At 40.0% G+C, this 14,961-nt stretch overlaps 1 protein-coding gene across 21 annotated transcripts in view; it reads left to right on the forward strand.

Annotated features, from left to right (window-relative positions):
* Window positions 1–4,326: 4,326 nt before the first annotated feature.
* LOC112664800 (ankyrin repeat domain-containing protein 26-like) overlaps window positions 4,327–14,961 on the forward strand; it is a 113,469-nt gene continuing 102,834 nt past the window's right edge. For 8 of the 21 annotated variants that reach the window (XR_007403664.1, XR_007403663.1, XM_049096731.1 and 5 more), the window contains exons 1-3: window positions 4,327–5,138; window positions 9,339–9,453; window positions 9,611–9,784. Coding sequence is in view for 19 of the 21 variants with exons in the window: in XM_049096731.1 (XP_048952688.1) it covers window positions 4,876–5,138; window positions 9,339–9,453; window positions 9,611–9,784 (552 nt within the window). In the remaining 2 variants the exon portion in view is untranslated. The remainder of the gene's footprint in view (window positions 5,139–9,338; window positions 9,454–9,610; window positions 9,785–14,961) is intronic. The other 13 variants (XM_049096708.1, XM_049096711.1, XM_049096702.1 and 10 more) reach the window with 12 other exon arrangements.

Raw genomic sequence — 14,961 nt, forward strand, 5'->3', positions numbered from 1 at the left:
TGATTGCTGAGGCTAGGACTTCCAGTATTATGTTGAATAGCAGTGGTGAGAGTGGACATCCCTGTCTTGTTTCTGATCTTAGGGGAAAGCCTCCCAGTGCTTCCCCATTGAGAATTATATTTGCTGTGGGCTAAAAACTATAGAACACTTCTTAATGAAATTGAGGAAGACACAAAGAGATGGAGAAATATTCCATGCTCATGGATTGGCAGAATTAATATTGTGAAGATGTCAATGTTACCCAGGGCAATTTACATGTTTAATGCAATCCCTATGAAAATACCATGGACTTTCTTCAGAGAGTTAGAGTAAATTATTTTAAGATTTGTGTGGAATCAGAAAAGACCTCTAATAGCCAGGGGAATTTTAAAAAAGAAAACCATAGCTGGGGGCATCACAATGCCAGATTTCAGGTTGTACTACAAAGCTGTGGTCATCAAGACAGGGTGGTACTGGCACAAAAACAGACACATAGATCAATGGAACAGAGTAGAGAATCCAGAAGTGGACCCTCAACTTTATGGTCAAGTAATATTCGACAAAGGAGGAAAGACTATCCATTGGAAGAAAGACAGTCTCTTCAGTAAATGGTGCTGGAAAATTGGACATCCACATGCAGAAGAATGAAACTAGACCACTCTCTTGCACCATACACAAAGATAAACTCAAAATGGATGAAAGATCTAAATGTGAGACAAGAGTCCATCAAAATCCTAGAGGAGAACACAGGTAACACCCTTTTTGAACTCAGCCACAGTAACTTCTTGCAAGATACATCCACGAAGGCAAAAGAAACAAAAGCAAAAATGAACTATTGGGACTTCATCAAGATAAGAAGCTTTTGCACAGCAAAGGATACAGTCAACAAAACTCAAAGACAACCTACAGAATGGGAGAAGATATTTGCAAATGACATATCAGATAAAGGGCTAGTTTCCAAGATCTATAAAGAACTTATTCAACTCAACAGCAAAGAAACAAACAATCCAATCATGAAATGGGCAAAAGACATGAACAGAAATCTCACAGAGGAAGACATAGACATGGCCAACACGCACATGAGAAAATACTCTGCATCAATTGTCATCAGGGAAATACAAATCAAAACCACAATGAGAATGGGGAAAATTAACAAGGCAGGAAACCACAAATGTTGGAGAGGATGTGGAGAAAAGGGAACCCTCTTACACTGTTGGTGGGAATGTGAACTGGTGCAGCCACACTGGAAAACTGTGTGGAGGTTCCTCAAAGAGTTAAAAATAGACCTGCCCTACGACCCAGCAATTGCACTGTTGGGGATTTACCCCAAGGATACAGATGCGATGAAATGCCGGGACACCTGCACCCCAATGTTTCTAGCAGCAATGTCCACAATAGCCAAGCTCTGGAAGGAGCCTCAGTGTCCATCGAAAGATGAATGGATAAAGAAGATGTGGTCTATGTATACAATGGAATATTACTCAGCCATTAGAAATGACAAATACCCACCGTTTGCTTCAAGTGGATGGAACTGGAGGGTATTATGCGGAGTGAAGTAAGTCAGTCGGAGAAGAACAAACATTATATGTTCTCATTCATTTGGGGAATATAAATAATAGTGAAAGGGAATATAAAGGAAGGGAGAAGAAATGTGTGGGACGTATCAGAAAGGGAGACAGAACATAAAGACTCCTAACTCTGGGAAACGAACTAGGGGTGGTGGAAGGGGAGGTGGGCGGGGGGGTGAATTGGTGATAGGTACTGAGGGGGGCACTTGACGGGATGAGCACTGGGTGTTATTCTGTATGTTCGGAAATTGAACACCAATAAAAAATAAATTTATTATAAAAAAAAAGAAATGACACATACCCACCATTTGCTTCAACGTGGGTGGAACTGAAGGGTATTATGCTGAGTGAAATAAGTCAATCGGAGAAGGACAGACATTATATGTTCTTATTCATTTGCGGAATATAAATAATAGTGAAAGGGGATAGAAGGGAAGGGAGAAGAAATGTGTGGGAAATATCAGAAAGGGAGACAGAACATAAAGAATCCAAACTCTGGGAAACGAACTATGGGTGGTGGAAGGGGAGGTGGGGGGGGGTGAATGGGTGATGGGCACTGAGGGGGCACTTGACGGGATGGGCACTGGGTGTTATTCTGTATGTTGGCAAATTGAACACCAATAAAAAATAAATTTATTTTAAAAAATGAGGGAAAAGAATAAATTTTAGTTATAAATTTCATTTAAATTGGTATGTTACAAATTCTACAGAAGACAAAAATTTGAGTGTCACTAGTTAACGAAATTGATATGCATCTTTGGTTTCTAATTTGAATTATATTGCAAAGTGCATTCCAAACTTCTTGTTGTGATTTAGTTCTAATTTTAAGGCATTATGGTCTGAGAATATGCCAGGGACGATCCCAATCTTTCCGTATCGGTTCAGACCTGATTTGTGACCCAGTATATGGTCTTTTCTGGATAGGTTCCCGCTATCCCTTCACTCTGAAGAGTTTTGATCAGGAATGGATGCTGTATTTTATCAAATGCTTTCTCTGCATCTATTGAGAGGATCATATGGTTTTGGTTTTTCTCTTGCTGATATGATGAATCACATTGATTGTTTTACGAGTGTTGAACCAGCCTTGTGTCCAGGGAATAAATCCTACTTGGTCATGGTGAATAATTTTCTTAATGTATTGTTGTATCCTATTGGCTAGTATCTTGTTGAGAATTTTTGCATCCATGTTCATCAGGGATATTGGTCTATAATTCTCCTTTTTGGTGGGGTCTTTGTCTGGTTTTGGAATTAAGGTGATGCCTCATAGAATGAATTTGGAAGTACTCCTTCTCTTTCTATCTTTCCAAACAGCTTTAGTAGAATAAGTATGATTTCTTCTTTAAAAAAATTTTTTTTAAACTTTTATTTATTTATGATAGGCACACAGTGAGAGAGAGAGAGAGAGGCAGAGACACAGGCAGAGGGAGAAGCAGGCTCCATGCACCGGGAGCCCGACGTGGGATTCGATCCCGGGTCTCCAGGACCGCGCCCTGGGCCAAAGGCAGGCGCCAAACCGCTGCGCCACCCAGGGATCCCCTGATTTCTTCTTTTAAACTTTTGATAGAATTCCCCAGGGAAAGCCACATGTCCCTGGATTTTTGTGTCTTGGGAGGGTTTTGATGACCGCTTCAATTTCCTTCCTTGTTATTGGCCTGTTCAGGTTTTCTATCTCTTACTGTTCTAGTTTTGGTAGTTTGTGGCTTTCTAGAAATGTGTCCATTTGGCGTATAGCTATTCATAATATGTTTTTTTTTCATAATATGTTTTTACAATCCTTTGTATTTCCTTGCTGTTGGTAGTGATCTCTCCTTTCTCATTCATGATTTTAATTTTAGTCTTCTTTCTCTTCTTTTTAATAAGGCTGGCTAATGGTTTATCTTATTAATTCTTTCAAAGGACCAACTCCTGGTTTTGTTGATCTGTTCCACAGTTCTTCTGGTCTCGATTTCATTGAGTTCTGCCCGAATCTTTAGTAACTCTCTTCTTCTCCTGGGTGTAGGATCTATTTTCTGTTTTTTCTCTAGCTCCTTTAGGTGTAAGGTTAGCTTTTGTATTTGAGTTCTTTCCAGTTTTTGAATGGCTGCTTGTATTGCGATGTATTTCCCCCTCAGGACTGGTTTTGCTGCATCCCAAAGATTTTGAACTGTTGTATGTTCATTCTCATTAGTTTCCATGAATCTTTTTAATTCTTCCTTAATTTCCTGGTTTCCCCTTTCATCTTTTAGCAAGAGGGTTCTTAACCTGCACGTGTTTGACGTCCTTCCAAATTTCTTGTTGTGATTTAGTTCTAATTTTAAGGCATTATGGTCTGAGAATACGCAGGGGACGATCCCAATCTTTTGGTATCGGTTCAGACCTGTTTTGTGACCCAGTATGTGGTCTATTCTGGAGAAAGTTCCATGTGCACTTGAGAAGAATGTGTTTTCAGTTGAGTTTGGATGTAAAGTTCTGTAGATATCTGTGAAATCCATCTGGTCCAGTGTATCATTTAAAGCTCTCGTTTCTTTGGAGGTGTTGTGTTTAGAAGACCTATCAAATGTAGAAAGCGCTAGATTGAAGTCACCAAGTATAAGTGTATTATTATCTAAGTATGTCTTAAATTTGGTTATTAATTTGGTTATTAATTGATTGATATCAATTCTTCTGGTGGAGGGGCCTTTGTGCTGACTTTCAGGTGTGGGCACTTGGGGGAGCTGATCAGCCCCCTGCGTGGTGCAGGGCTCAATGAGTGATGTTATTTTTTTTATTTTAAATTTTAAAAATTTTTATTATTTATGATAGTCACAGAGAGAGAGAGAGAGAGAGAGAGAGAGAGAGGCAAGACATAGGCAGAGGGAGAAGCAGGCTCCCTGTGGGGTGTGCGATGCAAGACTTGATCCCAGGAACCCCGGATCATGACCGAAGCCAAAGGCAGATGCTCAACCACTGAGCCACTCACAGGCCCAGAAGACTACATTTCCACACCCCAGAGGATTTTGCAAATGTCCCCAAATTCTCAGTCATCCCACCAACTTCTAAAGGGAAGCCAGCCAGCTCACAGGGGATCTCAGAGATTTGAGAGGCTTGGGCCTCCTCGCATATATGCTTTGGGCACCCTTGGCCACTGCCCTCTGTGCGCATGCGCAGGGATGCCAGCTTCTGAGGTGCGCAGGCGCATTCGCATTTAGCAGCGTTGCTAGGTTACACTGGTTCTGCGTAGGAAGATTCTAAGTCGTTGGGCTTAGTCCCTGAGACATTGAGGCGAGGCCCACTTGCCTTATTGCTGGCGCGGGAGTGTATCGCACTAGAGGCGGTGAAACCTGTGTCACTGAAGCCTGTCGGCTTCATTATGAAAAAGAGATCTACAGCGCGGAATGGGTGGGGCCTGCTGCGCTTCGGCTTCAACCTCAGGCCTCTGAGGGTCAGGTCGCCGCCTATGACTATGACTGTTGACAGCTTCCACAGCCCCGGTCCCGGATACCACATCAGATATCAAGATCTCCGGGGAATCCACAGAGCTGTGATTGAGGGCGATACAGAAAAAATGCAGGAGATACAGCAGTTGCTGGTTTTTGGTTTACATGACTTAAATAAAAGGGACAGGAAGAACAGGTAACAGGGCTTTTGAGGCGGGCGGGAGGAGTCGGGGCGAGCAGTAGAGGGGCTCATGACATTAAAAGCAAAAATTCTGGAGTTTGATTCAGCCACAGACACAAAAAAAAACGCCTCTGAATCAGAAAGTAATATTAGCAAAATAAAAGAGAATGTACTTGCAAAATATTTACAACATATGTTTTGGAGAAAAAGAACATCTTCGTTTTACAGGGAAGTTATTACAGGAATGAGATAGGGGCCCCTGGATGGCTGAGTCAGTTGGCCTCTTCTGACCTCCTCTCAGGGTCATGATCTCTGGGTCCTGGAGCTTAGCCCCTGGTGAGGCTCCCTGCTCAGTGGAGAGTCTGCTTTTCTCTTTCCCCCTCCCCTCTGCTGGTGTTCTTAATTTCAAATAAATAAAATATTTTAAAAAGAGGCATAAAATCCCATTTTCCATCTCAAGCTTTGTGAAGATAAGGAATGATGTTACTTATACTACTTAAAATTTAAGTTGTTTTGGACTTTTCAGATAGTTTGGTGGTTATGTACCACATTGAAAAATAAGTATTTCCTTGAGCCATGAAGCTTATTGATGTAAAATATCTTTAGGAAATAATTAGAAATAAATAATATACAATATGCTATTCTCAGCACTATTTACAATAGCAGTGTATTAAGGAGTCACTTAATGGCCTGTATTCGTAAATGGCAGTGTATCCAGAGGCTGGACTACTATGTGACCACTGAATGTGGCAGAGATAATTGATACACATTAACATGCAAAGCTGTACTTTGGATCATTAAATGAGTGAAAAATTGTTTTGATGATACATACATATAAGCAGACAATGGTTTTGAGTTAGCCAAAAAGATGTGCAAATATAAAATTAGTTATCTTCAAACATTTGGATTCTAAGTGGATTTTTCATTTTCTTAAAATCTGTGATTTCTATAGGAAAGATACATAAAAATTCTAAGAAAGGTTTATTATCAATGAACTAATCCAGGAGAACAAGAATATGAATCTTGTGTAGACAAAAAATAGTTTCTACTTATTTACTTTAAAGAGATTTTATCGATTCATTTGAGAGAGAGACCAGGCAAACAAGCAGCAGGGAGGGGCAGGGGGACAACAAGCAGAAACCCATGGAGCAGGGAGCCTGATGATGTAGGGCTCGATCCCAGGACCCCTACACTTGAGCCAAAGGCAGATGCCTAACTGAGTCACCTAAGCGCCCCTCTTCCTATTCAAAAAAAATTGATGGGAGAGGATTGGTATTTTCTAACAACCTTTAGCCTCTTCAGAACTAAGGGGAATATTTTTATCTGTATTGTAGGTTGTATTACGCATACATTAAATATATACATACGGTTTTATTTATTTTTATTTATTTTTTTAAGGATTTTATTTATTTATTCACGAGAGACACACACAGAGAGAGAGGCAGAGACACAGGCAGAGGGAGAAGCAGGCTCCATTACAGGGAACCCGACGTGGGACTCGATCCTGGGTCTCCAGGATCACACCCCAGGCTGCAGGCGGTGCTCAACCGCTGCGCCACGGGGGATGACCTATACATATGTTTTTATTATGTGCAGCTTTATAACATCTAATAAGTGAACGGTTATGATTTTATTTTGGTTAAATCCTTATAAAAATAAAAAATAAAAAATACAAATGGTATTGCAAAACCTTATAGAATTTTTGTTGTATCCCTCTTCTGAAAAAAAATTAAAAAATAGCAAATACACATTTTATTGCTATTTCAAAAATATTAGTTTACTTCACAAAAGTTTTCTTTAAAAATATTGAACTTTCTTGGTGCCTTGGTGGCTGTTTGTTGAGCATCAGACTCTTGATTTTGGCTCTGGTCATGATGTTAGGATTGTGGGGTTGAGCACCCTGTTGGGCTCCATGTTCAATGGGGAGGCTGCTTGAGATTGTCTCCCTATCTCTCTGCCCCTCTGCCCTTCACCGCACTCCTGCATTCTCTCTTTTTCCAAGAAATAGATAAATCTTTAAAAACTACAGAGCTCTCCAAATGAATTTTTTAATAATAAATTTATTTTTTATTGGTGTTCAATTTGCCAACATACAGAATAACACCCAGTGCTCATCCCGTCAAGTGCCCCCCTCAGTGCCCGTCACCCATTCACCCCCACCCTCCTCCCCTTCCACCACCCCTAGTTTGTTTCCCAGCGGTAGGAGTCTTCATGTTCTGTCTCCCTTTCTGATATTTCCTACCCATTTTTTCCCCTTCCCTTCTATTCCCTTTCACTATTATTTATATTCTCCAAATAAATTTATGTATTCTTTCAGTCCATTTATTTCTCAGACAAACCTGAACACAAGTTATGTAGCAGACATAGTCTACTCAGGATCTTTTCAATTTTAACAAGACTTCAGGGACTCCTGGGTGACTCAGTGGTTGAGCATCTGTCTTTGGCTCAGAGAGTGATCCCAGAGTTCTGGGATCGAGTCCCACATTGGTCTCCCCGTGAGGCACCTGCTTCTCCCTATGTCTGTGCTTTCTGTCTGTGTCTCTCATGAATAAATAAAATCTTAAAAAAGAAGACTCCATGTTGCCCAGTATGAGCAAGATGAGAAATTTTATGTATTTAGGTTTTAAGGCTTTCATTTTTAAGTAATCTCTCTACCCATCACGGGGCTGGACATTTAAGGACACATGCTCTACAGACTGAGCAAGCCAGGCACTCCTAAGATGAGAGATTTTATTTTATTTTGTAAATGATAAAAGATGTATTTATTGTAAAAAGAAAAAGAGAAGGTCATGGGAGGGGAGGAATAGAAGGAAAGCGTGGATCTCAAGCAAAATCCACCCTGAGCATGGAGCCTAATGTGGGCGTCTGTCTTCATGACCGTGAGATCATCCCGAGCTAAAACCAAAAGTTGGACACTCAGTCAACTGAGCCACCCGGGTGCCCCTAGGTGAGAAATTTTAAATGGAAGTATTAGGACTTAATCTCACGTGAAGCTTTTCCTTGGAACTTCCTGTCAAAGGAAAACATTTCTGAATCAGAAATTGTAAAAGATTACCTTTACCTGCCCTTTTGACATTGCAATAATACTAAATACTAATATTGGTAATTGAAAATACTTGATTTCTATGAATCTAAACATTTTCTATTAATTAAAATGCTTAGTAAAATGAGCTTCCCACCACCCCCCCAAAAATAAAAGAACTCTCCCCGTTTATTTGAATCCTGAGTTTCTTTTGACTTAAAATCCCTTGAAACTTAAAGTAAGGGTTGCTTTAAAAACATTCTTTTGTTCTTTTAGTCCTCTCTTCTCATAATGCTTTCAACTACTGAAAATTATTTTAGCTCTTGAACAATGTAATTCCAAGCATAGGACTAGAAGTGCAACAGACCTGTTGTATATGTCACTATTATTTCACTTAAGACACACTGTAGATTGTATGATGCCCCACTATTTATGTACCAAGAAGAAATTTTTAGAAATCATGCCAGTTATAGTTTTAAGACATTTTGAATTAGAAATTGGATTCCGATGTCAGAGATATTAAAAGGTGACAAAATGAGCATCTTGGAATCATTGAAATAGAGTATTCTTGCTCATCCTTAAACGTAGCTGCAAAGTGGGCATAATTGGATTGTTTTCCCTAATTGTAGTGGGTCTTTGTAAGTTGTAGTAATAGCTATAATAATATTTGTGCTAGGAACTAGTATTCTAAAACTTTGCATGGATCCTCATTTAAGGATCACGACAAGAGGTCTTGTGAGATAAGTACCTTTTATTTTATTTATTATTACTATTGTTTTGTAACCTCTATAACCAACAGGGGTCTCGAACCCCTGGCTCCCGAGATCGAGTGACATGCTCTTCAGAGTGAGCCAGACAGGCGACCTGAGACAACTATTTTTATGCCCATTTTGTGGATGAGGAAATTGCGATAAGGCTAAATGGTCACTGTGAAGCGACAGAGTTAAAGTGGGAATCAAACCCAGGTTGAGCTGCCTCCTGAGGTCATGCTCTTCCTAAACAGATAGGCTGCTCTTTTAATAGAGCGGTGAAGAATCACTAATAAATATTGTACTTTCTTCCAAAGAAAACTAAATCTTTGTTTTGGAGTCATGAGAATAATACAGTATTTAACATTTACAATTCTGTGAATTAATTTGAATGTTTTGGAAAGGTACACTGTAATTTCCTGACAAGTCCTTTCATGCTCACAGGACGGCTCTCCACTTGGCGTGTGCCATTGGGAGTGTAGATATGGTGAAGATCCTGGTACTTTCTCAATGCCAGCTAAACCTCCGTGATGGAGAAAACAGGACAGCTCTCGTGAAGGTGGGTGGTCACACCTATGTCTGCCTGAGGTGGATTGGATTGAAGTCCTTGGAATGAACATTTGTTGCAATTAAACATAACTCATTGGTGAAACTTGTGGCATGTTTCCTTTCAGTTCCCAGAATTTACATTCTGTTTCTCGTTATAATGCTGACAGGCTGTACAATGCCAAGAAGAGGCATGTGTAGATATTCTTCTCAGAAAAGGTGCTGATGTAAATACTAAGGATTTCAAGGACAACACCGCTCTCCATTATGCGGCCTATGAGGGAAATATCTCAATAGCACGCAAGCTGCTTTTGAATAAAGGAGATATAGAGGCCAAAAACAAGGTACAGGTCAAGTTTTTTTTACAACGTATTTCACATTATAAATAAATAAATAAATAAATAAATAAATAAATAAATAAATCAGTAAATCAATCAGTAAATCAATCAGTAAATAAATAAATAAATGTAGCTGCAAAAGGTTTTTCAACATGTATATGTAGATATATTTGTACTATAGCACATATATATATGAAGACATCGACACTGAATTTTATACAGCAGGTCCTGTCATCATGGAAACAACTCCAAAACCAAGGCAGAGGGAGGGAAAGAGAAAAGTAATGCATATAGTAAGGAAACATTCTGTCTGCTAGCTACCCTTCCACCCCAGAAAGAAAATCTTCCCCTTTGTGCCTGGGAGTAGATGGTGCCCTCAGAGCCCACAAAGGATTGAAGGCCTAGAGGGGAGTGTGGTGTTGATGGAGGCCGAAAGCTGTGCAGGGGCTTAGGAAATGGATGCTTCTGGGGATGAGTAGGAGACCGTGACCCAGAGGAGTAGCTTGGGTGAATGTAAATGGGAGGAGAAAGCAGCAGGTTGTAATAGGCCTTGGGCACTCTAGGCCCTAAGGTTCAGAAGATGAGAGCAGGGGGATCAGGTCATGACATCCTACAGGTGGTATCTGCTTGTGCTGGTAGCCACTCTGCCAGCCATGTACCACGGTGAGGCCTCCCATTCCGGAGAGTAGCTCCTGCTCAGCCTATGTATTTCCTCAGTGGGGTGGTAGGTGTGCATGGGGAGCTGGTGATGACCACACTTGCCAGTCTCCCTGTGCTTTCTTTGACGTGCATTACCTTCAGTCGCTGCCCTTGCAGAAACACTGTTGTGTGTCATAGATAGGGTCGATTTTTCATATTTGGAAGCTCAAACATTTCCTGGATGAAAATATTTTGAAATAACTGTCTAAGCTTTTGCTTTAAATAACACTTTTTATTTTTGAAGATTGTATTTATATGAGAGAGAGCAAACATGAGTAGGGAGGAAAGGCAGAGGTAGGGGAAGAAGAGGCCTTCCCACTGAGCCAGGTAGCCTGATGCACGGGGCTTGATGTCAGGAGTGGGATCGTGACCATAACCAGAGAGAGATGCTTCACCCACTGAGCCCCCCAGGCTTACCATAATACTTCTTCCTTCCTGCCTTCCATTTTTAATTAAGCTTTTTTATTTATTTATTTTTTCACCTCACACTCTGGGGTTTATGTACTTATTTTATCTTTTAGTTTTTTCTTTTTAAATTTTTTTAGTTGGAGTTCAGTTTGCCAAGAAAGAGCACAGGACCCAGTGCTCATCCCGTCAAGTGCCCCCCCCCTTGGTGCCCGTCACCCAGTCACCCCAACCCCCCACCCACCTCCCTTTCCACCATCCCTTGTTTGGTTCCCAGAGTTAGGAGTCTCTCATGTTCTGTCCCCCTCACTGATATTTCCCACTCGTTTTCTCTGCTTTCCCCTTTATTCCCTTTCACTCTTTTCTATTCCCCGTATGAATGAGACCATGTAATGTTTGTCCTTCTCCGATTGCCTTACTTCACTCAGCATAATACCCTCCAGTTGCATCCATGTTGAAGCAGATGGTGGGTATTTTTTGTTTCTAATTGTTGAGTAATCTGTGGTATATGTCCACAATGGAATATTACTCAGCCGTGAGATTTTATTTTTTGCGGGGGAGTGAGCATGTACAAGCAGGGGGTGTTGTGGGGGCAGAGGGAAAAGAAAGAGAGTAAGAATCTGAAGTAGACTTTGCGCTGAGTCTGTCGCAGCGCTGGATCTTATAACTCTGATCATCACCTGAGTTAAGACCAAGAGTCAGATGCTCAACGGACTGAGCCACTCAGTTGCCCCTAAATAATGATACCTCTAAAGAAGCATTAGAGAAGGCAAGTTTCTTTTATGTATTTATGGCAAATATTTATGAGAACACAGAATGTGTTCTGAAACTTTATTTTCAAAAATGTTTTCTCACCCAGTTTGTTTTCTTATTTAGTGTCAAACAACAGAGGAAAGCAAAATTTGCCTTGGAAATAGGCTTTGTCTTAAAACACAAAACAAGTGTATTTTACAATATCAAATCTTGCTGCTGTTGAGAAGTTCCTATTTGATCAAAAAGTGATTGATTAACACGGTCAGAGTTTGTCTTTTATCAGCCTTGACTTAAGAGGGACAAAAGAGGGGCAAAGGAGAAAGCAGTTAGGAACATGCAGAGCGATTTAGAAATTTGGCAAGTGAGGGGAAATATCAAGACAAGGTTTTGGGATTGTGTTTGTTTTTCTTAGTGTTTATGTTTAGGTAAGGAGTCTTCAATTTTCAGGGATAATAATTCTTACTTTACGAACCCGTGAGTGTGTTGTAAACTTATATAGAGATCAATTCTAGGAGGACTCTAAGGACATCAGATTGGCAGTAAACAGGTGGTTGAATGGGCACAAAAAGGGACGCCTGTGTGGCTCAGTGATTGAGCATATGCCTTCGGCTCAGGGCATGATCCCGTGGTCTCCGAATCGAGTCCCACATGGCACTCCTTGAATGGAGGAGCCTGCTTCTCCCTCTGCCTGTGTCTCTGCCTGTCTCTCTCTCTTTCTCTCTCTCTCTCTCTCTTTCATCTCTCATGAATAAATCAATAGAAATCTTAAAAAAAAAAAACAAAAAGTGGACAAGCAGAGGAAAGAACACAGTATAGTATTTTGCAGCTATAGCCACTTAGATACGAGTCTAAACTCTGCTTGCAAATCTAGAATGTCTTGATGGGAAGGATGTAAGGAGTGTGTAAATAATGGAATCAAGTTGCATTTTGAGTTTACTAGTCCTTGTTCTACCTCTAGCCATGGAAATTGAATGCAGGTTTGATAAGTGACTCATTTCTGTTTTTGGCTGAATCCTCAAGTGATAGGGAGAATTGGCCACATAGGTGAAAGAGGAGACTGGCATGGTTGTGTACTGTACTACTTCTCAGCTAGACTTGTGCTGGTGAATCACAGTCAACTAGGGAACTTTAAAAGAATTTACAAGCCTAAACTGTCCCGTGAAGATTTCGATGGAGTGAATCCAATAACGTGTGTACGCAGAAATTTGGAAATAGGGTTTTGAGATTCTGTTACAACTCTTGGCTAACAACTACTGAATGGGTAGGTATACATATACAAATTTAGAGATGTAAAAATATTAAATCTCTGGAAGAGATTTAACTGAAGTTGGATACTGGCTACTTCCTTCCACTCTCTCCAACATTAGCCTTTCATCTGTCTGTATCTCTTTGAGAATTACAGATGAAAATTATTGGTCATCTCTGTTGGCTTGAAAAATAATTACCTTTTCTTCCAACTATCAGTCATTCACCGGCACCCAGATGGGAAGTCTTTATGAGTAGTCTTTTAATAAGTAGAGTCTGACCCTTTAAAGATTTTACGTGTTTTGCTACCATTCTGATTATTACAAGCAGGGTTTTCCCAATTGCAGCAGTAGAAATCCGTGAACCTTCTTTTTTAGTTGAAGCTGTGCGATAGACTATCTTAGGATGTCTTTCAAATTCATAGGGCCCTGGCATAGTGCATAATCACTACTGTGTTAAACATTCAGCATGTAGTTAGTGACAATACAGATGGTAATTGTTTTAATAACTTTGCTTCAGCATTCCTCTGAACTCCTGTCTGTTCGGTTAGCAATGTGAGGGAAGTAAATACAAATAGATTGTAGTTGAAACAAGCATTGGAAAATTCTGACAGTAGGTGTTAATGAGTCTTCACAGCAATTTTCCTTAGAAGGTGGGGCCTAATTTGTTGGTAAAACATGATCCTGATGCTTTAGGAAAGGTTTGATGTCCAAGTGTTTGTTTTACGCACGGCCATTGGAAACAGTCACAGCAAATAGAAAAACACAAGTAGGCTATAGACTAAATGTGGCCCCCGGATGTATTTAGTTTCCACTGTCATTTGAGCTAACACTTAAAATTATGGCACGCATGTAGAACTCTGGATTTTGAGCTTTTCTTACAGATCACTTCTGGTACCTTGAGCCCATGCTGCTGTTTGGTATGCTGTGCAGAGGCTGTCCCTTTATAGGAGGCGTGTGTCTCCAGTTTGCTCGTGTCCCCGCCTAGGTTCTTCACTGACTCGTGTCACCTGCTTTGCCTCCATAAGCACTGAGTTTACAATTACTGTTTTATGGTATATGTTGACAAAGATTTCAAGATTTTCAAGACACTCCATATTTAATTTGTAATATATATTTTGTATTTTATGTTAATTTCTTAGGATTGGGATTGAATTTTCTGTTTCTTTGTCACCTTATTTTTTTCATTACTTTATTCAGTAATTGATGAGAGACACACAGAGAGAGGCAGAGAGCTAGGCACAGGGGGAAGCAGGCTCTCTATGGGGACCCTGATATGGGCTCGATCCCAGGACCCTGGGATCATGATGTTCACCCTCTGAGTCACCCAGGGCCTCGGGATGAATTTTCTAAGTTAAGAATTGAAAGTCGTTTTTTTTCACAAACATTTTTTCTATATATGTACAGTAATCATGTACCTTTTGGAATATCTGCAAGCCATGTGAAGTTAATCCTGGTTCTACTTGGATAGATTATGCATATTTCAGACAGTATTCTCTTTCTCCTTGGTATTATTCCCTAAATACGCAATTTATATAGTAGCTTTTATTTTACTAAAAATAATCCGTATAAAGCAGTATTAGAATTTTTGAATAATAGTTTTTACTTAATCTCAGTTTCCCAACATGTAAACACCCAGTGCTCATTCAGTATTAGAATTTTTATTGGTAAGTCATGACATTTTTATTTCTGATTTACACTTAGTCTAAATTATAAAATAATCATAAATAGCAATGATAATAGAAACTAGAATACAAACAGGTTTTTTTAGAAGTAGATGTGCATTAGGTTCTCAGAATGAGTATAGTAGAGAATAAAATCTCATTGACTTATTTCACTTAGCATAATACCCTGAGTCAGTCAGAGAAAGACAATTATCATATGATCTCATTCATATGTGGAACTTAAGAAACAAGACAGAGGAGAAGGGGAAGAAGAGAAAAACTTAAACCAGAGAGACTGAGGGAGACAAAGCCTAAGAGACTCTTAATCATAGGAGCCAAACTGAAGGTCACTGGAGGGGTGGAGTGGAAGGATGGGATAACTGGGTGATGGACATTAAGGAGGGCACATGATGGAATG

The sequence above is a fragment of the Canis lupus genome, chromosome 2, assembly GCF_003254725.2.
Source record: "Canis lupus dingo isolate Sandy chromosome 2, ASM325472v2, whole genome shotgun sequence".
In the NCBI taxonomy this organism is placed as follows: domain Eukaryota; kingdom Metazoa; phylum Chordata; class Mammalia; order Carnivora; family Canidae; genus Canis; species Canis lupus.